Consider the following 22,903-nt stretch of genomic DNA (forward strand, 5'->3'; position numbering starts at 1 on the left):
TATATTTTATGAAAATCCTGTAATTTATCAGGAGTAAAATCCTAATATTGGGAAAGAAATAGGCCATAATATTACAAAGATGCGATAAAATAAGGTAAAAAATGCGTTAATTTATGAGAGGGCAAAAGTGTCAATATAAAGTAAGATCTAATTTGATTTTAATAGTTTTAATAAATCTTAACTTCTGCGCAATTTTTATTCTGTTATAGTACAAGAAATATGTTAATGAAGATTAGCTTTATTTGTAGAATTAATCTGATGGAAAATGTGCTATTGGGACAGAATTAGCGCTATCTATTGGTACAATTGTAAATTTTTGTACTAAAAACTAACGAAAAAAAACTATGAGATTTGGTAAAAAAACATTTTTAATTGTATGTGCTGAGGTCCTTTTTTAAAGAGACAGTGTGTATTATTTGACCACTAGCTGTTTCCATCAAGGTTTACAGCTTTTCGTTTCCATAGTGTCCCTGAATGTGTTTTCCAATTTACGAGATGTCTATGAAGGCAACTTTTGATGTTGCCTTTACTGGCCTTTAGTTTCTGTATGTTTCATTTCTCGGCCGCCATTGGCAGAGCGATTTCCTCCTGGTCGGGTCCGCCTAGCGGTTCCACTCCGTTGTTTGTTGGCGGACTGGGAATAGCCAGACACTTGTGGATAAACAGGCGGGCGCTTGGAGTGGAGGTGGAGTTTGGTCGGCTGGAGAAGGAGGAGGAAAAAAAGAAGAGAAGGAGGCGAGCGAACCTTGACGGGACAAGACGGGGCGGAGGGAGGGTGAGAGGGAAACGAAGCACTAGACGGCAGAAACAAGAAGGATCTCGCTGTGGATAAATCTAACCTTTCCTTTTTTAATGAAAATCTGAAGTTTCGCCGCGGCGAAGAGGACGAGGACTACAAGATGATAACGCCCTATTTCGTGGACAATTTCTGGGTAGGTTGTCTCGTTACGGGAGTGTTAACACCGGGTCTTTACAACGTCTTGTCTCGTGTTCACCTTACATTGCTTTACTATTTTTTTTAAGTTCCCACGTGGAAGTACCCCAGAGTTGTTAGTTATCAACTTCACGGTGTCACTATTATGTTTTATTTAGTAAATGCCGAAATTTATTAGGGCCTTTGAGAGTATAGCAGGAGACCACCTATCTTGAAAATTCATAAACTATACGCCCTCTGGTTCCTTTAACGTTGCTGATTGGCTATTGCTATTTTCTTGGGAGTGCTTACAAGATGCCATTGGTTGCTGCAGTTGTCAATCGAAGCTACTGGGGCGGAGGAGGGGGGTCTTAACGCGTCATTTTTCTTCCGTAAAGTTTTAGTGAGAGGCCAGATGTTTGGAAAGTTATCTTTTGGATTCTAAACGCAGTTTTTTGCCTACTTGAACAATTTTCCAGTGGCAATATTTATCATGAAAGTGACTGTTTCGTGGTGTGAAATGTTTTCTTTTTACTGTCCAAAGGTTGTTTGATCAACAACATGATTTGACGTGGCTATGCTAGCTCAAACAAGTAGAGGCCCGCCTTACACTCGATATCATATTTTTATAATACATTCATAAACAGTTATGTCTCTTTTTAAAAAAAACTTATTTAAATGTCTTGAATAAGTCTAGTGACTAATACCATTATAATTCCTCGTCACTGTATGGTGCAATGCAACTGAAAATGAGTGCTGAAATGCGCAAAGAAAAATACAAACTACGGATACCCATTGTGACCAAACTGCTCCCTTCTCTTTTTATTTTTGAGGTGAGGCTCGTCTTAAATACAAATTGTTCGATCTATGAGTGCTTGAAAAAAAATTGACATGCATATGATCATTTTTCCCTTCTCCCATGTTTCCTATTGAAATCAATATAGCGTTTTTTAATCACTAGGAGGTGCTAAATAAAATACTCCCTGTCCTTTTAAAGGTAGTGGCTAATAGTCAATCAAATACATGCCTATGCGTGCATTATTTACTAGAGATGTTTTATGATGCTAGAAATTCTTGGTTATTATATGATATAGTTATCTGAAACTCATTTAAATTGTGATCAAATCATACTTTGTGTTGCAAAAAAAAATTCCCTAAAAAAAAAAGACACCTCATTACCTCATCTCATTTCATTAGCCGTACCGCTAATCCTCATTAGGGTCGCGGGGGGGCTGGAGCCCATCCCAGCCATCTCCAGGCAGTGGGCAGGGGACACCCTGAACTTGTTGCCAGCCAATCGCTGGGCACACGGGGACAGACAACTCACTCGCTCATTCACACCTAGGGACAATTTGGACCGGCCAATTCACCTGAAATGTATGTTTTTGGAATGTGGGAGGAAACCGGAGTGCCCGGAGGAAACCCACGCAAGCACAGGGAGAACATACAAACTCCGCACAGGAAGTCTGGAGCTGGATTTGAACCCACGCAGGAGGTTCCCATGACATGAACTGTGCCGCACAAGCGCTAACCACTGCGCCGCCGTGCTGCCCACCTCATTACCTATTAAGTCCTATTTTTTTAATCAATTAAATGCCTTACTTTTTTAATGACGAGAGTCCAAACTTCTAAGCTGTGACTTTACTATCGTAAACTCATACACTACATTGAAGAGAATTGCATTTTTCACTGATAACAACTTAGTGTTCATTGTTTACGACGAGAGGAGATGTGGCACTTCAGATTGAACATGAAATAAAATACTTATAAGAGAGAAAAATAAAATGTAAACAACATTAGAATTGCAATATTTACAACATAGTGCTTGTGGAACGGCTTAAGTTGTAAGTGCATCATAAAATAGTGCAACAAAAATAACGCAATGACATCAGCATCGACATTTTACAAAATGTAAGCGTGAAGAAATAATATATGAACATGCATTTTTCAATAAATTGGCACGATATTTATTTTTCACAGTCTTGTGTGCTTGTTTTAATGTACGTGTAGCGTAGTGTGATGGCCGTGGTCAGATGAGTCCTCAATCACGTTGTAGATTATAGTTTATGAGAAATAAAGTCAGACTTTTAATGCAATAATGCTGTAATTGAACAAGGATAGTGATGTACTGCCCTGAGGGAGCCTGTTGCATGAAGTTTCTTGGGTTAGAATTCATCCCATCACATACTCACCCTCAGAGTTGCCCATTCTTGACAATATGGCTCACACACCGCCCCTTTTAACTATAATGTTTTTTATTGGCTATTTATTACTTGCTTGTCTTACTCTTTGTTTATTGTTGTGTCTTACTCATATGTACAGCAACCTTGGGTGACCGGGAAGGCGCTCCGAAATACTCATCTCATCTCATTAGCTACACCGCTTATCCTCAGTAGGGTTGCAGGGGTGCTGCAGCCCATCCCAGCAATCATCGGGCAGTGGGCAGGGGACATCCTGAACTGGTTGCCAGCCAATCGCAGGGCACACGGGGACAGACAACTCACTTGCTCATTCACACCTAGGGACAATTTGGACCGGCCAATTCACCTGAAATGCATGTTTTTGGAATGTGGGAGGAAACCGGAGTGCCCGGAGGAAACCCACGCAAGCACGGGGAGAACATACAAACTCCGCACAGGAAGTGTGGAGCTGGATTTGAACCCAGCTCCGAAATACTATGTATTATTATTATTATCACAAACAAACACTTTACAGCTCTTTAGAATGATTGTAATATAATTGTAATATATTTCTTCTATCTTTCTATCTACCCTGGTCATATCCCTCGAGAGGGGTGACCGACAGCAAGAAAACATACAAAAATCAAGAAAATAAAAAAATTAAAAGGTAAAAAGAAGCAAAAAAACACACACAAAAATTTTGGGACCATGGCCAACCCAAATGCCCAAACACCCAAACAAGTTAAGCACCTCGACATCCAAATTGGTCATGCTTTCGCCCCTCCAGATGAAACGGGACACAAGAAAGCGACCATGTCACTCGGGTCAGGGTGACACAACACACTCTTCTGTTCAACAGCAGGGCTCGACAGCTTTCACTGGTTTGCCCCTGCCGCATCATACGAGTGCCCTGCCCATACCTTAGAACGCGTCCAAATATCCCACTATTCTTTCACAACACTTCTCCACTCATTCCTATCACCAAGAAGAGCTCTAGCTTACATTATATTTAGACCTCTTTCCTGCAGTGCACTCATAAAACCATCCATCCACGTCAATCGCGGCCTTCCTCTTGGTCTCCTTCCATTTACTTCTGCTCTGTAGATCGTCTTCAACATTCGGTCCTCATCCATCCTCTCCATGTGTCCAAACCAACCGAGTACTCTCTTGTCCACACGCTTGCTCAGTTCCACTACTACTCCAGTTCTGTCTCTCACAATTTCATTTCTCAATCTATCCAAACTTGTCACTTCTAACATACTACTCAAACACTTCATCTCAAAAACATTTAATTTCCTTCTCAAATCTGCGTTCCGGCTCCAAGTCCTGCACCATACAACACAGTTGGCACAATCACACTCTCATACAGTCCCCTTTTAACATCCATACTCATACTCTTGTTGCTCATCACTCTCCTCAGAGCACCCAAAACCTTGCTTCCTTGATTCACTCTGTGCAATACCTCAGACTCCATTCCACCAACTGCATCCACATCACAACCCAAGTACCTAAAGCTTTCAACTTCTTCAAGCACCTGTCCATGCAACCTTATCTCTAACGCCGTGAACACTCCACCCCCACCCCCCGTCCAACACTCATTTAAGTGTTATTGGGTTTTTTTGAACAGCCATAATCCTAATTTATTTGACAGTGTCAACAAGAAGATAATTAATCTCATTATATATTACTTCTACTTCCCTTTTTGAAATCAATATTTTTTACAGGTTAGACCAGGGATCGGGAACATTTTTGACCAAAAGAGCCTTCAAAGCAAAAATATTTTGATATTTTTTGAGAGAGCCACACAATACATTTTCAGATAAACTTCAACAAAACCGCCAAACCTTCTCTCCAGACAAATGCTAATTCTTCAGCACATTTTATTTCACTGTCTGACATTTGATGATTTGATAAAATATTTTGAATAATAATGCCAAAGCCAGTGTCCGCTTGAATATAAATATACCACCTAAAATTTTACTCCTTCCAACAGTTATTGAAGTGTTGAGGCTCATTTTGACTGTCATTCTTGTCTTGATTTTATTTATTTACAAACAAGGTGCGAACAAAGTTCTTTTGTGAAGATGTCACGTAATACTGCAAACGGGGATACCAATGTACAGTATTTACCTTTGTGCAGACAGAACTGGGCGAGGGAAAAAGCAGTGCGCTGTGTGTATAGCTCCGCCCATTCCAACCAGTCACCCATTCAAATTGCTCTAGGTACTTTGCTCGAGTTTTTTGGGGTTTTTACAGTTTGTTCTGTGTGTTTTCGTCATAAAGTCTCTCAACATAGATTGTGCAATGAGCTTCCTTATCAAGGATTCTTTACCTGTGCAAAAAAGATGGGGTCTGTTGGTGTGACACCTTGATTGTAAGCTGTAGTTAAGACTTTGCCCTATGTATACTGGACCAAATCTTCCATGTATTCACTGTTGTCCTGGCTTTTGACGTGCAACATCCGGGTTTGCATGTAGCAATGCAGTTTATAATTGCGCATACTCTGTTTCCGCTCTGAGCCACAAGTAATTGTGAAAAGAGCCATTTATGCCTTCTTGGTTCTTGGGTTAGACTATGTACAAATATGTGCAGTTGAAAACGTTTTTAGATGAGTTATGATGAGTTAATTCATTTAGACCACAGATCTATCCTTTTGGTGTCAATCGACACTGCAATCGCTAATCTGAACTCGGCAGTGAACTACACTGAGAGGAAACTTGTGACTCTTTCAGTCTGCCCTTTGTGCCTCAACCACAAGAGAATCCAGTGATGGCAAAGATCAGCTGTGTGTTTAACATGCGCCACGTGCACACACACATTGGCACCCGGCGAGGCGTACGTTTACTTTTGCTTAGGCTGCAAATCATCAACCAATTCCCCTGCACACAAATAAACATCACAGATACTTGCATGGGAAATAAGGTAACGGGTTTTCAATTTGATACAAAAAAAGACTGCAGAGGTCCTCCGACACCAGGGATGTCAAACTCAGTTTGGCTCTGGGGTTGGATCAAGACTTTCTGTTCTCAGGTGGGCCAGAACAGTAAAAAAAATATCAAAAAAGACTACTTTGAATTTTTATCTTAACGAAGTTTTTCAGTATAACATAAAATGCATACTTCAGTAGCCTACCCTACACATAATAATCATGGATAACAAGGTTCCCTTCTAAACATAACACATATATTCACAAACAGAGGAAACATGACTGTCATGTTTGACATTGAATGTGTTTACTACATTATTTTAATGAATGCAATGCAATTTTACACCTGCACAAACTCATCATGCTATAAAAACTCAAGTGGGAGCTATAACAAAATATAATTTTTGTCTTAATTGTCATTTTAGTTTGAAACTAATAAAAAGTACACGTGAGACAAGTTTTAGTTTTGCATAAAACTGCTAGGCTGGGCCTACTAAAGAACGAGTATATTCTTTCCTGCCTTTTAGCGGCCAGAGGGATAATTTGGTTGAATTTATTTTTTAAAAATCACAACTTTTTATAGGAATGACCTAGAGACTTGCACACACACAGAAATGTATTGTGAGCCAGAAGATCATCAGACCTGGCTTAAACATATCTATGATATTCTGTTAACCTAAAAATGAGTTGGAGTGAATGTCCATTGGAGACTGATGTTGACATTGCTTTTGAACAAGACCATTCATTAATAGCTTTTGCTGGAGTAAATACCTGGTGCCCCCCAGATTTATAAAGTACTGGCTTCGGCAATTCCCTTTTATTCCAAGATTTAGCTTAGTTTAGCCTTTAAATGCCACGGGAAATAAAGAATGTCCATTCTGGATGAGCTAAGAGTTGACGGAGACAACGCCATCGTTCATATTACTTCTCTGCTTTCACTTGCAACAATCTGCGTTGTGTTTGTCTAACGCTCCTCACACAGTTCATTTTTGCGAATTTCACAATTAAAACGCTTCACAAAAACAACGGGATGCATTTCATCATGTCTCTATCTCAGGAGGAAGTTGGACAGGAACTTGTGCAACTGTGTATTCAAAGAACCACAACAAAGAAACTAAGTTTTGTTGTTTTTTTGTGTGTGTTTATTGAATAAGCCCTTATACCGAGTACACCAAAACTTGATTCACTTCCCTTTGTGTAAGGTGTGTGTTAAACAGGGAATTTTCCAGGAGAGTTCTGAAAAAAAAAGTTTTTTGTTGTTAGTTAACAGTGGTCTAAGCATAAGCACTCCCATTTTTAAAGTGTTTAGCTTTTACCCCGTCACAAGTTAGGAAATTTATTATTTTGGGATTGGGGTAGAAGTTTTCTGGGACAATTCAGTGGCTAAAATTGTAATTTCCCAAAAGTTCTATGTGCAGCCACACACCAATGGCATTTTGAATGATATTGTGTTTTTATATGAGTTCTACAAAATAATTAAAAACCAATGTCTGACTTGAGAATCACCCATTCTTCTGAAACCTTAGTCCTTGGCCATATAGATTTAAGCTTCTGTTCCGGTAGAAGTGCGCAACAGCACTGTAGTGGGACTGCACTTACATCATAAACATATTATGCAGACTACACAAACCATTTGCATCCATCTCAGGGCACTGCCAATTTTGTTCAACTAATTCTCGAACAAGTGAGTTTTGACATTTGCAACTATGATGTCAAGGTCACTCAACAGCAGAAGGTGGAACTGCTTAATTCTCAGTCCACAAATACAATGACTATCAAAACAAAGTATTGGGAATTTTGCATAGTGTTGCTTTTTATATAATTATGAAAACATATGCTTTGGCTCGATGAATGTTGCAAATTTTAAGTCTACACAAGTCTGCCTGCAGCACACAAATCCCATTTGGGCTTCAGTTTTTTTCCAGTGCACTTACCTGAACATTCCCGCCTCTATTTGCTGGCTGGCTGGCTGGACATGAAACGACCAAATAAAACTCCACTTAGCCTGCCTGTGATACATTCTGCACCTTCTTGCGATCGATAGGAACTGCAGCCTCAGACGTCTTCGTCAAGAATTCTCTGGCCTTAAACTCAGCATTAGAAGAGCTTTGAGGGTTATCGTAGCAAGAGTTCTGTTCATGCCACGCCGACTTATCTGCCCGCCGGGCCATTAAAATGAAAATCAATTTCCTGCACCCAATATGATTTAAAATGTATTCCTGCATTTTTTTTTTGGTACGGGACCAAGCACAACTTTGTTGTTTGGCTTTTCTGCCCACCTAATAATCCATCTGAGTTTACAAGAGAAATGGTAAAGCTTTCTCTGCATCATTCATTTGGCACCTATGCCTAGATGATTACAAAAATCCCTACATTTTTTTAACTGTTACTGCACCTTAAGCTTGCACGCTCTCTTTACTTTAGACCTTATGTTGACAACATCTGTTTATTATTTGTTATTGCAAAATCCTCTGCAGCCTGGTCATCCTGGAAGGTGGATAACTTCATGTGCGGTCCCTTCTCAAGGTTTCTTCATTTTCCTCATGTTGAAGTTTTTGAGTTTTTCCTTGCCCTCATGTAGGTTTTATATCAGGGGATGGTGTCATAATAGTCTGTGGTTTGCAATAATTTGTGGTTTGTGCAGCCCTTTGAGACTCTTTGTGATTAAGGGCTATACAAATAAACATGACTTGACTTGACCTCAGTTCCCTGTTTCTTAAAAGGGAAAGTGGAGTGAAACCATGTTTAAATCCAAATAAAAGATTTGTAACAAGTATCTTAGTCTGCAAAACCCACTTCTTTGAATCCATTGCAGTGGTGCAAAAATTTTTTTTGTCGGTTTCTGTGGCTTACAACTCAGTTTTAATTTTGCAATACACAAAAATTACCACAGTTGGTCTAATACGGAGTTAAAATAGAATAGTCTTGATTGTCATTTATAACAATGTAGTAAACACTTTTTGCAATAAGATTAGACATGACACTCCAGCATGAACAAGAAAAACATGTAATAAACACAGAAAAGAAAAAAAGTGCTTAAAGAATGTCAGGATAAATAGGCAAAAATAATTACTGTAAAATTCGGACTACAAGGTGCACTTGATTATAAGCCGCAGCCAGTACATTGTAAAAGGAAAAAACATTTTGTACATACATAAGCTGCAGCTGAATATAAGCCGCATATGCCCACATGAAATATTTACAAAGAACGACGGTACACAGAAAGAGTTTTTAAAATATATATGACCTTCACTCCTTTACATTCTAACGGTCCGCCATTAGGCCACCAGACTTTTGATAAACAAATACGTGTCTGCATGATGTCACCAGTCACTGAAATATGTCATGCATCATATCATTGAAAGGCTTAAACTCTTGGGTTTCAAGATATAATGACCATTTAAAATAAATATAGTCATCACAATCAGTTGGAAACAAGATACCTGAAAACTATAAAGCCTAGGTAACTCAGCATTACGTCCCCTGGCCATCTTCATCTTCATTGAATTTCCGCTAAAATGCCTTTGTTACATCAAGGGCAATCCATAGAATACGACCGTGTAAAATATTTACTCCAAAACACACGATAATTCCGACAGATGAATAGGAATCCGCCTTGAACATTTTTGCTTCATTGGACATTGTTTTTTGTAATCCGTTCGTTTGGCATTATTTATGTTAACAAATAAACAGACTAGTAAAATTATTCCCAATATGGTAGTTAGCACTCCCTTTTCCATTGACACCATTTCCATGATGAGAGTCTGTTCATGCTAGTTTTATTCATGCCCAAAGCGCGATGTTACATTAACTTGCGTCTTTCTTGACACAAATATTCCACGTGTCCCACTCTTACCTTTAATGCATAAACAAGCCGCATCATTGCATAAGCTGCAGGGTTGTGAGTTTGGGAAAAAAATTGCGGCTTATAGTCTGAATTTTACGGTACAAGGTATTGCTTGGAGACTGGCCTAGGTTTTAAGTTCTTTTCGTAATAATAGTGAACGTATGGCAAATATCTAGTCTTAAAATTATTAACACGCAAGTTCAAACCAGCAAAGTAAAATAGTTTGTTCTTCTTTTAAACACACCCAGAAAACCTTTCCTGTCTTTGTATTTGCTTTCATTGATATGCCATACCATGTGATTGTGTTTATTTGTCTCACTCTCTTCCCTTTGTTGCCTATTTTCATCACTTCCCTTTCAAGCACCGTGTGTTCTGATTCATGAACACAATATTTTCTATAATTCAACCCAGGGAGCCAGTTACTAACATACATTTCAAAATATGTGTCTGTTCCGTCAGATTCCTCAAGAATCTCATGGAACAATGTCATATTAGATTCAGTTTGCAGTCTCAATGTAAGTTCATTTTTGACGTGTGTTTGTCGAGGTGTTTGAACAGGGTATGGCAGTCAAGTTTGTTGACTTGCCCTTAACCAGAAAATCTACTGACTTGTTTCTTAGTGAGTATGGTAACCCCCATTTATTGTTGTTGCTCATCTGAGGGTTATATGTGGACTGCACTTGCTGATCATTTTCTATTTTCAACACATCACACATGTGTTTATGCCATTCTTGTAGCTGCGGGCAACAAAAACCACCAAACCTGTTTTCTTACAGTACCCTTCTCTTAAGTCAAGTGCAAGGCAGGGAACTTTTGAAGAAGTTCGGTAAAATCGGTGGTTGTGTGGGAATGTTGTTGGCCATGTCAAAGTGCTGACTGGGATTGTACGTACAGGAACAAGGAAATAAAGCTGCAAGAATGAGGACGCTTGCTGAGGTTGTGTCTCGTGCATGTATAGTAACTGAGAGAATGGCGGTAAATCGAACAATTAATCTCTTCTTAAAAATAAGGACAACTCTTTCTAGTTTGTGGGTGAAAAGGCCCCAATAACCAATTTCACATTAGCCAAATGAGCATGATGCATTCTTTTAACTATATAATGAAGGATGCTGAATGTTTATTTGATCAAACCTTGATAGACTAAATACTCTTACTTATCCCTACCTGCACTTGTATACAGTTATTAAACAAGGCAAAACAATATTTTGAATTATCCAGAAAGGGCTTGCATTTTTGAAATGCTTGAACAAGCTGATGCCATTGCCAAGCAGCAAGAATGCACACTTCTCGCTATCATGCAGGCTGACGGCTAGCTTGACTCGGGGCTAAATCTGGGTCAATTTCAAGAATTTGAAGTGGTAGAAAACCTATTGGCAATAAAGAGTTGAACGCTGGCCAAGTGACTTTCTTCACATCTTTCCACTGTTTTGACAGGGTGACAAAAACAATGGCTTTGATGTTCTGTACCACAACATGAAGCATGGACAGATTTCCTCCAAGGAGCTGACCGACTTTATAAGGGAAAGGTAAATATCAATATTTTTCAAATCATTCGGGACACCTAAGCAACACTAAAAAAATAAAGTTGTAAAAAAAGGTAACAATTAAATTTTCCAGGTAAAATGTTCTTGTACCATTAGCAGACAATTTTGTTGTCTAGCAATATTATTTTTCTTACAATACAATAAAATAATTATTTTTAGCAAAACAAAAAAAATGGGATTATATCAATAAAATGATCGGGCGTTTTAACTTGTTTTTCTAGTACTATGAGAACACTTTTACTTTTATAATAGTATATCATGTAATATAAAATAAGCATTTTACACTGTGGTGTGGTGTAATATAATTTTCCTTTTCTATTATCTTCTTATGTATCCTGCAATAATGCTTCACAGCTGTAACATACAGTTGGATTTTAGACTCAAAGCCAAACATAAAAATGAAATGTATGTTCTAAATCTTTAATTATATATACAGTTTTACATTATTGTGTTCAAAACAATATTGCAATAATAGTAGAAAGTAACCAATTAATCGTACTATCTATGATATTCTGAACGTCACAAAAAATGCATCAATAATAAAACAAGATGGTCTTTCCAAATAATTATATTATATAAAATAATATTGTCCTTTAAGTCGTTAAGGGATATTATGACTATGTGAACTAAAATAAATGTGAATATTTTTAAATGACAGACAAAATGTACAAGTAAACATTCTGATTTACATAAAAGCATTAAAATAAATAAAAATATGTGAAATAAAATGATTAGTTATTGATTATGAAATAACTGCCATATATTCATTAAATTTAATGAACATTGCATGTAAGATTTTAATTGTTATGTAAAACCAAGCTTAGAAACATGAATGTTGTATTTTGTCTCCCTCTGGTGGCAATGTTGAGTTTGCAGTTTCAAAACCCCATCATGTCTATTGACTTGAATTTATGAAATGCAAGTCACATTCAAGGGCTGTGCGGTCCCTGTATGCCCGGTGACAGAGCCTGGTCTGCATTGCCGGCAGTAAGTCGGATTGGTTTCCAGGCTGAGTTGTACTGCGCCAGGGCTACCCTTTGTCACCGTTTCTGTTCATAACTTTTATGGACAGAATTTCTAGGCGAAGGAGTCCGGTTTGGGGGCCTCAGCATTGCATCACTGCTGTTTGCAGATGATGTGGTGCTGTTGGCTTCCTCAGGCCGTGATCTTCAGCTCTCTCTGGAGCGATTCGCAGCTGTGTGAGTGTAAAGCGGTCGGGATGAAGATCAGCATCTATAAGTCCAAGACCATGTTACTCAGCTGGAAAAGGGTGGCATGCTCCCTCCGGGTTGGGGATAATATCTTGCCCCAGGTGGAGGAGTTCAAGTATCTTGGGGTCATGTTCACGAGTGAGGGTAGGATGGAACGAGAGTTCGACAAATGGGTCGGTTCAGTGTCTGCTGTCATGCGGACCCTGTACCGGTCCGTTGTGGTGAAGAGGGTTGCTGAGCTGAAAGGCAAAGCTTTCGATCTACCGGTCGATCTACGTTCCTACCCTCACCTATGGTCATGAACTGTGGGTTATGACCGAAAGAACACGATCCCGGTTACAAGTGGCTGAAATTAGTTTCCTTCGCAGGGTGGCTGGGCTCTTCCTTAAAGATAAGGTGAGAGGCTCAGTCATCCGGGAGTGACTCTGTTTAGAGCCACTGCTTCTCCGCATTGAGAGGAGCCAGTTCGGGTGGCTCGGGCATCTGCTAACGATGCCTCCTAGATGCCTCCCTCGAGAGGTGTTCCGGGCATGTCCCACCGGCAGCAGGTCCTGGGGACGACCCAGCACACACTGGAGAGACTATGTCTCTAGGCTGGCCTGGGAACGCCTTGGGATCCCATCGGATGAGCTAGAGTATGTGGCTGGGAATATGGAAGTCTGGTCTTCCCTGTTAAGGCTGCTGCGCCCGCGACCCAACCCCGGATAAGCAGAAGATAATGGATGAGATGGATGGAAGTCACATTCAATACGTGTTATTTGAAGTTTTTTTTTTTTTTTTTTTTTTAACATTTTTCTATTCTTGCAGGAGTGTCATTGAAGAAGCCTACGCCAGGTCCATGACCAAGCTCGTTAAGACTGCAGGGAACTTTTCACAGCTTGGGTGAGTCATGTACACTTTTTAGAGAGGTGAACTTATAATGACATCCATTAACAGGACTCTTGACTTTAGGACATTTGCGCCGGTATGGGAGTTGTTTAAGGGCTCAACAGAGAAGCTGGCCATGTGCCACATGGAGCTGGTGCGCAAGCTACAGGAACTCATCAAAGACGTGCACAAGTATGTGGAGGAGCAGGCCAAAGCACACAAGAAGGTGATTGGAAAGCACTAGTTTTGAGAGTGTGATCAGTCTTTAGTTTAACATAGATCAACAACAGCAAGTGCAGACACTCTGAAATTATGGTGAAATGTTCACCTCCTCTCAATGATCTAATTGTTATGGTGATTGTTAGACAAAAGAAGAGGTTGCCTCCACCTTGGAAGCCGTGCAGAACATCCAGAGCACAGGGCAGGCCCTGCAGAAGTCAAAGGAGAACTACAATGCCAAAACTGTGGAGCAAGAGCGGCTGCGCAAGGAAGGCGCAAACCAGAGAGAAGTAGACAAGGTAGGACAAGAATCTTAATTAGCTTTATCCTGTTTAAAACGGACTTGTAAAATATTTAATTCAATAGAATTTTTCCAGTTTTAATTGTTTCAGTGTTTTATCCAACATTATGGTACATTGTAAGAATCCAGTTAAACGGAAACATGTTATATTTGGTGATTGGAAATCTAATTGTGTTAGGTTTGTGTAAACTAACTACTTTATCTATTCTTTTCAGGCGGGATTAAAAGCCAAAAAAGCCACTGAAACCTACAAGTCATACGTGGAGAAATATGCCTATGCCAAGTCTGATTTCGAACTCAAGATGGAAGAAACTGCACAGGTATTCTATTTTAAGGAGACTTTCCCCTTGAAGTTTGTCGTAATGGCCTAAACCAGGGGTTACCAACTTTTTTGAATCTTCTATAGTGGACCTCGAATGGGAACCACCAAGCTTGCCACCCTTTCCCCTTGCAGTCATGCAAGAGGTTCTGACTACACCTGGATTCTCAAGAACACTTCCACAACATCTCTAGGGCTGGTCGAGATTTTGTTTCAACCAGCAGTGTTCTGGTGAAATGGAAGTGGTCTTTGGTTAACTTAGCCCTTTTGTTCTCCATAGCCTTCATTCCAAATTCTTTCTGCTCTTCAGCGTCGTCGGAGATGCTCCCAAAATTGATTCGTCAAATCTTTGTTGCTGCCTTTCGTCGGCCTAACTGTTTATTGACTGATTTGATTTCTCCCCTCTGGCCATAGATTTCTCGGCCTCCTCTGATTGGTTGGTGTACAGCTTTTATGTTAAACTTCATTTCCTCTGTGCCAGATTGTATTTTATTATTGTGAGAGTACTGACTAACACGCCAAAGGTCCCCGGTTAGGATGGAGAGGGATGGGCCCCACCAGGCTGTTCTTGCCCATGACGCACGACTGGAAATGGTGCCCCTACGAGCCTAGTGGTTAGGGATCCACCCACCCACCGACCACTGACTTTCTGCACAGCATTTGGTCGAGATCCAGAGGCGTGTTCAGGAGAGTGAGTGATTGCTATCGCGAGCTATCGCTAGCTTCTGAACGGCCAGTGATTATTGAGCGCTCGCGTGCCCGAGTAATCACGGGAGAAAGACCGCTTACTTTGATTTCCAACATGGCGTCGACAGTGCAGAAGATGGAGGATCTCACCCTGACGAGTGCTGTTGGCGATGTAATATATCGTCTTACATTGCCTGGTAATGTTTGTGAACAATGCAAAGACAGGTATGACCCTTCCACTGCGTTTAGGATAACCTTAACTGTGTCAATATGCGAACTGTCGCTCATATCAGCCAACTCGCTCAAAGCAAGCTGTAGAACGAAATCCATTGTACTGTCGTCGGCCATTTTGGATCAGTAAGGCAATCACAGTGAGCGATTACAAAACGTTCAGCAGTGCGCGGCAAGCGATTATCAAGAGACTACATGTCTGATCACTCTCCTGAACACGCCTCTGGTCTAGTTGGTACCATTCCCTAGGATCACCCATCTTGGGCCACTTGATTCGTTCGCTCGCAGGGTGGGTTAGACTCTGGTGGAGGCATTAGGTGGGTCCCTCCTGCGGTCTTGAGGTGACAAATGCACTTAGAGATCTCATTGTCGACTATTTCTATTATCAATTTTAGTCGACAATGTCGACCAAGCGCTGCAACCCCAGTTATTAAAATATTTTTACTATGTTATCACTATGTTATTACCGTGTTGCTATTATTAGAAGTGGGGTTAAAATAGGCTCAGTCAACCACTAAAACATCATGAAAATTGGGAAAGCAATTCCTAGAAAATCAAAATGACCCATCGCTGGTGACCTATTTTCTGAAGTAGTCCACGGTGGGCTGTGAGATGTTTTTAGGGGGCTACCTAATACCGCAGGCACCCCATTGGTCACCCCTGGCACGGACTACAAATGTTGGTTTAATGTGCAACCACATTAAACATTTTGATAGTCATTAATCCTGGAAAAAGAAAACAAAAACCTATAACTGTTTTACTAAATTGTAAAAAAGTATTAATTGTCCCATGTTTTTGGTGCAGAAATTCCAAGACATCGAAGAAAGTCACATCATCCACATGAAGGACATCATCCGGTTGTACTCCCAATCCGTGGATGAAACGCACGTCCAAATAGGAGAGGTGAGTTCACGCATACATCCGAGCCCTAGAACATTCCAGCAGGCGGAGGTAAATGTCAACCTGACTGGAGTTCACTGGGCGTCATATCAATTAGTGCGGACTTTGATCTTACTAATCGTTGAACTGGGAAACAGGAAATGCACTTTCCGGCCTGATAATTAAATTGTGATCAAAACCCATCTAAAACACCTCTGTCATGCTTCCAGCATAGTTTCCAGTTGTTTCCCATTTTTTACGATTCAGTTCAGAAGCAGACACAGCGGGAAAATGCACACGATACTGCAGTTTTTGTGTCGTCCACTAAGGGGCACTCAACTCCGCAGCAAATTAAAACACCATTTTCTGAATTTTATGCTTTCACTGATGAGATAATTATATATTTTCAGAAATAGAATCATATTTTAAAAATCTTTAATTGTTTTTTATAATGCATAAACCTTTTTTAAACATGTTTTTACTTCAAAATAGATGTGGTATTTTTTCCCCAAAATATAAGATTATTGGCTTTTTTTTCTTTGAGAAGTGCAGTTTTTAAAGATGAAAATACAATGATTTTTTTGGGGGGGTTGAGTAATTTGGTTTAATTCTCGAAGGGTTCTGACCTTTTGAGAATAGTTTTAATTTTACTTTAATATGACGTATTACAGTGACGTGCGGTGAGACTCGTGCCTGGTGAAGCCGCCAGATATGAAATAAATGAACATATATCTTACTCATCATTTGATTGGCAGTGCAAGAAAGCAATATATAAACTGTAGCATAGAAAAAAACTTGTATTGTCTTACCTTTAAAGTGGAGTGCAGCGTTTGAAAACTTAAGACTGCAATCATGACTTTTAGCCAGGAGATGGCAGCAGAATAACAAATGTTTTTCTTGCATTTCCCAGACGTGCTCGAACAAACTCTTCTTTGTTTTTTGTTTTTCTTTATCTTTTGGGGGATTTGTTCTGCCCTGAACAGGTATCTGCCTTTGAGAAACATAGAATGGTCCTAGTGTGCCCTCTTGCGGCTACCATGTCAAAAGGTAGCTAAAAGCAGATAGACATAATGAAAAATAAAGCATAAGAGCTCTTTAACAGCAGTTGGGCATTATTAACACATACAAATGTGGCTTCCATTTTTAGAGGACACCTCAAACTACCCAGCCCACCTTTACCTTGAAAATTAAGTCTATTGTCTGCTCTTTTTGGATCGGGTTATACTCCATTATCGCCCTCTGCCCTGAGGCAAGAAAGTTGCTTCCCTCATTCTGCACCTGCAGACGTTCAGTAATCATCCATACTAACTATAGTAATGATATTCATGATATAATGTGAAAATTCAGCAATTTTGAAAAAGTAAATGCAAAATTTTAAAATCAATTGAGAAAGAATTTCAACACAAAATGTATACAACATTTTAATGTATCTTTACATCTATTTTTCCATGAAAGGTAAGGGTATACCATAGTAGTAAGTTATGAGAACCTTTTTCCACAATACTACTTAATAATTCATTGTAAAATCCATGTAAATGTGAAATGAAATGATCTGCATTTATATAGCCCTTTTCAAGTCAATGACTTCCCAAAGCGCTTTACAGTGTGCTTCACATTTCCCAATAGCAGCCTTGTATTGCAGCCATGTAAGACGCTAACCTGCTTATTGGGGGTATTAGGGGTTCAGTGTCTTACCCAAGGACACTTCGACATGTAACACGGACAAGCCGGGATTCGAACTGGGATCCCTTGATCCCAAGACGAGCGCTCTACCTCCTGAACTACTGCCGCCCTTATGTAAAAATGTTTTACTTTTATCTTCAGGAAAAAAATCTAATTGGATTCTTTTCGCAATCATCAATTTTTTTTCAGTGTGCCTCAAATACGCTTTTGTAATTCCACACAAGATCAAAAAACATTTGACTCCGCCAGTTTCCTCCTCGAGGCGCTCAAGTCCACTGAGAGCCTCGTGTGGCTGCCTGCAGCTGAGGGGGCAAATAAGTTGGAAAGAATGTGTGGCGACAGGCCGCCGCAGGCTACTTAACGCCACGCCGCTGTTGGTATGATGGACGGTGGTGCTACTTGTTTTTAAAAACTGAGGCCTGACCGTTTCCAAGCCCCAACATTTCAAAGTGGCCTCTGTGGTCTGGTGAAAAATTGTCTTAAGCGAGCGACTAAAGCTTGAGCTCATAGTCACAGTTTGCAATATTGCACTGAGTCATCGTAGCCTGCAGCAAGCGTGCTGACTAGCTGAGCAAATGTTTACTTGGGCTTAACACTGGGAATAGCTATTTCAAACAACAGACATAGACATTCGCGAGTCCAAACTGAAATGAATCCTATTGTAGGGGTTTTTCTAGCTTTATTTTGAAAATCGTTAGGATTGAAACAATATTTCTTTACTCCAATCACTTAACAAATTTGCTTCTAAGTATTGCTTGAGCTCACCATGCACCTTTCTTTTCCCCAAAGGATGCTAGAAATTTCTACACTGATAAAAAATTTGTTTATGTTATGACTTTGAGTTCTTGGAGTTCTGATATGAATTACTACTCCCCCCAAAATGGAATCAACGAACCAGGCCGATTGAAATAGAACACACAATTTATTAAATGATAGAAAAAACAGGGGGGGGTGCAAGCGCCATAAATTGTGGGAGTTTTCGCCCGCTAAAAGTCTGGATGTTACTAGCACAATAGGAAAGTTTCCCGATATAATGCTAGCCGATTTGGGGAGATTCCCTTGTAGAGAAAAAAAACTCGCTCATTCCCAAGAACCAGCAAACATGGGGTTACATTTGAAACTGTCACCTTATTTGTCGTCATGAAGAGATTTGGTCTCGTGCTCTGGATGGTCGCAACGTATGGCCCAAGTGCTGACTTCAAGGCCGCAGTGCAGGCTGTGGTGTGCGATCAGTCACGCAGGTAAAAAAAGATAGATGACTATCGCTCAACCAGTTCTTTTTATATGGACCAGTGACGCTCGACTAGATCATGCCTCTTTGGGCGCGGTCTCAGATATCTGATAGCACCAGAATCGGATGATGGTGTTTGAAGTTGATAAACTTGTTAGAAAGCCAAAGAAGTGGGAAATTTGCATAATGTTCCGTACTTGAGAATGTCCCTTCAATCGACATAAATATATTCGCCGAGAACATTATTTTATCAATACAGTCTTGGATGTTTTCATTACATTCAATACTTCGTGTTATCAGATATCATTATGGTACATTGCGAATTGGTACGTTCAGGAACTGTCCAAAAGGGGACGCAGTCGTTCCATCCATTCCAAAGTTCTGAGTTATTCGAACTGGGCAACTGTAACTGTTCAGTTTTTGTTTGTGGAAAAGAAAAAAAAATAACATGGGAAAAAGAGGAATGTGGTAGTCATTTTTGTGCTGGGCCTATTTGCTCTACACCATGAACAATCGTTCATATTTTTTATATCACATTAAAGAACTTAACACTCAAATAATTTATCGGCCACCCCAAAAACAAGACAAGGTTTTACTTTTTGGTAATTTTTGTAATTCTGCTCCTAATTTACTGGCAAATTTACTTTGAACATGTTTAATTAATGGTTACTGCGCTGTCCTCACTCCAAAGTATCTCTATTTTGGCAGCCAGACAGCTAGTAAACAACGTGCAACAACAGAAAAGGATTTGCAACAAGCCTTCGAATGTCTTCGTCTGTGTTGCCGTCAAACCTCAGCATCTTTATTTCTTTCCTTTTAGCAACAAGTATTTTACATGTTAACATGTTAAAAAGAGGGCGCTCCAAGATCACTCTACATGTCCTTCAAAGGCAGAACAGTGACCTCACACTGGCACAATATACTGTGAACCAGACATTATTTATATTTATTTTTTTTAAAGTATTCAATTAAATCACTAAAAAATATTGGATTAAAAGTCATCAGATCCCTGAAAATTGCATAGACAATTGGGTTGCATTTGGGTTTTTACAAAAACTCTTTTCATCATTAGTTGAAATGTAAGAAGCATGTTTGTACAATTAACATGGTAGCCGCAAGAAGGCACCCTAGGACCACTCTATATGTTTCTCAAAGGCAGAGCAGTTACTGTATGCAGCTTTATTTGTTTGCAACTATGCATTTCCCATTTCATCCAAGGCACACTTTCAAGTTTCTGGCCATTCTGTGTTTTTTTTAGGTATGCCCTATAATCTAGAAAATACGGTAATCTAAAAATAGTCTGAGTCCGGATCCAAAATCGTTTTGTTTTTGGTGGCCTGGATGGCAGGTGAATGTGACCCATCGATAATGACGCATGCATGAGAACGTACACTCTTTGGCAGTTTGGCAAATATAATGATACACACCACCAATCGAGTGATGTGAAGTCACACTAACGCTCAAGTACATTTCCAGCTCAGCGTAAAAGCATGAGAAGAGAAAGAATGTGTGAGGGGGGATGATACAGAGGGGAAAAACATTTTTAATGGGCAGAAGTGGGAAAAGGGCAGTGTGTGTTTTGTATTTCATTTTATGTGTGTGTGTGACAGGTGTATCTGTCAGTGTGCGTGCTCTGTTTGTTTTTGTAAGTGAGCTTGTGTGTGAGATTGAGGATGCCTTAAAGCGAGATGCATGTGGGCAAATGCCTCAATGAGTGTGTTTGTGTTTCAGTGTGTGCGTGCACGACCTCCTCATGGCAGCAGCACCTGACAGCTTGCGTGAGCATGCAACCTCTCTGCCCCCACCTCCATCAACACAGTACACCTCACCACCCCCCGTAACATGCTCTACTCGCAAAGCTAATGCACTCCACCTCTCCATGGTACCTTCTGGGCATGTGTGTGTATGTGTATGTCTGAGTGCGTGTGTTTTTGCGAGAATCATTCGTACAGTATATCACGCACATCTAAATGGCGCAGCGTTGACACGGCACACAGACGGTTTCCGCTGGTTTACGCTTTTCCAACTCCCTCTGAGCATCCGCTCTGTAAACAAACGGCACCACACTGCGTTGTCTCCCTTGCCCACAGGGGGGCGACTGTGGAAAAATATTCCCTTTGATGTGGGTGCACCGTGCCTTGCTATGGCACTTTGAAGCTATCCTTTTATAAAAAAAGAAAAGAAAAATATCTTAAAGGAGCTGTACAGAATTTGGAACTTCTCTCTGTCGCCATCTCCTGGCTTAAAGTCATAATTGCAGCCTCAGTCAGGTCATTCAAGATGCACGTGCAAATACTTGCATTTCTTAGACACATTGGAATAAACTTTCTTCACCTTTTTGGGGTTTGGGTTTGCGTTCAGACTTTACCAGAGAATCAGCCCCTTTACTTTAACCGTTTTCATCCTACACTAACAAATAGAAATACAAATAAAAAACCTGCAGGGGCGAGCATACAGCACACTTTCCCCGAATGTAATGCGCTCCGCCCCGAGCAGGTCTGATAAATCCAAGATAAAAGCAGATAAGTGCAGTGGAAAATATAGTATAATGTCTCTTTGAACTCAGTTGGGCGGTGTTGACACATACTTAATAGAGAAACTATTTAATACTCCAATTTTTCATCATGTAAGAAAATGTGATATGTTTATAAATCCGTCAGGAGGTCAAGGAAAAGATACAAAGTTTATCAGGAGGTAATCATAGGCACTTATAATGGTGACTCAAATATAGCATTAATTTGGGCAAACACAGCATCATAAAAAAGAGTGCAAACCTTTGCAACTGCATGATCTCACTTGTTATTTTTTTAATTTCCTATTGAATTTTTATGTATATATTTTTCATTTAATCTACTACCTGTATTTTATTTTTTGCGTATGTGGTTCCGTAGCAGACTCAGGCATAATCAACTGCAGTATAACATTCTGTCATATGTTAAAAAAACTCACTTATTTTGCCTTTTGACTGAGATGGTCACATTTAATTTATGTATTCTGATGTCTTTTTGATCGTGCAGGTTCACAATGAATTTGTAAAGAATGTAGAGAACACCTCAGTGGAGAGCCTGATACAGAAACTGGCTGAAAGCAAAGGAACTGGCAAGGAAAGACCAGGTAAGCCAGTTGTTGACATGTTTTTTTGTTTGTTTGTTTTTTACTCTGGCCACAACCTTTCTCAATATCCACTATTCCTCAATATTCCCTTCTTCTTGTTCCTGTGTTTCATCATAAAACAAAAAGTCTATACCTCTAAATTTACTACAATGGTCAACTCCAATTGTGCTCCGGTCTTGTGATTCAGCGTGTGATGGGCTTTATATTTTAAAAACGTGGGAGGATGCCAGCATGCCTGGAAAACCCACACACAAAGCTTTGGTTGACTTGTAAAGAAGGCCTTGATTCTAAATCTCCAGCACTGTAATGCAGACCCGTCAACCACTCTTACTCGGGGAGCGTGCATTTTGTCTTAATAATAATAACAATCGGGTCAGTTGCGTGTAAACAAAGGCGCCCCTGTGGGCGGCGGCGCTAAAGAGCTGGGCAATTAGACCGCGGCCAAGCGGCCATCACAGTCGATCATGATAATCTGCTGTAAAGGTAGGCAAGGCTCGGCATTCCAGTAAGCATGCGTCACATGGTGGGCTTTGACTTAAGCGGGCACAACAGAGCTTTTCGACGAGGTCAAAGCTCAACAATGACTCTTGTGTAAACTTTGCACACAATAATAATAAGCCAGAACTCCCGCACACATGATCCCCCAGCCCCTAAACTCACCTTCTTGTGACATGCTTTCTATTGAAGGCAAAATCTGTGGACTAAATGCTAATCATCTTCAAATGCGTTGCGTGTGAGTATTTAAAGCCCC

General features: G+C 40.1%; 1 protein-coding gene across 6 annotated transcripts in view; it reads left to right on the forward strand.

The window, feature by feature from the left end:
* Nucleotides 1-561: 561 nt before the first annotated feature.
* fcho2 (FCH and mu domain containing endocytic adaptor 2) overlaps nt 562-22,903 on the forward strand; it is a 60,538-nt gene continuing 38,196 nt past the window's right edge. For all 6 annotated transcript variants that reach the window (XM_088356059.1, XM_088356060.1, XM_088356061.1 and 3 more), the window contains exons 1-8: nt 562-932; nt 11,301-11,392; nt 13,429-13,503; nt 13,573-13,714; nt 13,854-14,006; nt 14,224-14,328; nt 16,050-16,148; nt 22,056-22,152. In XM_088356059.1, coding sequence (XP_088212185.1) covers nt 900-932; nt 11,301-11,392; nt 13,429-13,503; nt 13,573-13,714; nt 13,854-14,006; nt 14,224-14,328; nt 16,050-16,148; nt 22,056-22,152 — 796 coding nt within the window. In that variant the 5' untranslated portion in view covers nt 562-899. The remainder of the gene's footprint in view (nt 933-11,300; nt 11,393-13,428; nt 13,504-13,572; nt 13,715-13,853; nt 14,007-14,223; nt 14,329-16,049; nt 16,149-22,055; nt 22,153-22,903) is intronic.

This window comes from Urocampus carinirostris, chromosome 16 (assembly GCF_059441175.1).
Source record: "Urocampus carinirostris isolate Australia breed hairy pipefish chromosome 16, RoL_Ucar_1.0, whole genome shotgun sequence".
NCBI lineage: Eukaryota > Metazoa > Chordata > Actinopteri > Syngnathiformes > Syngnathidae > Urocampus > Urocampus carinirostris.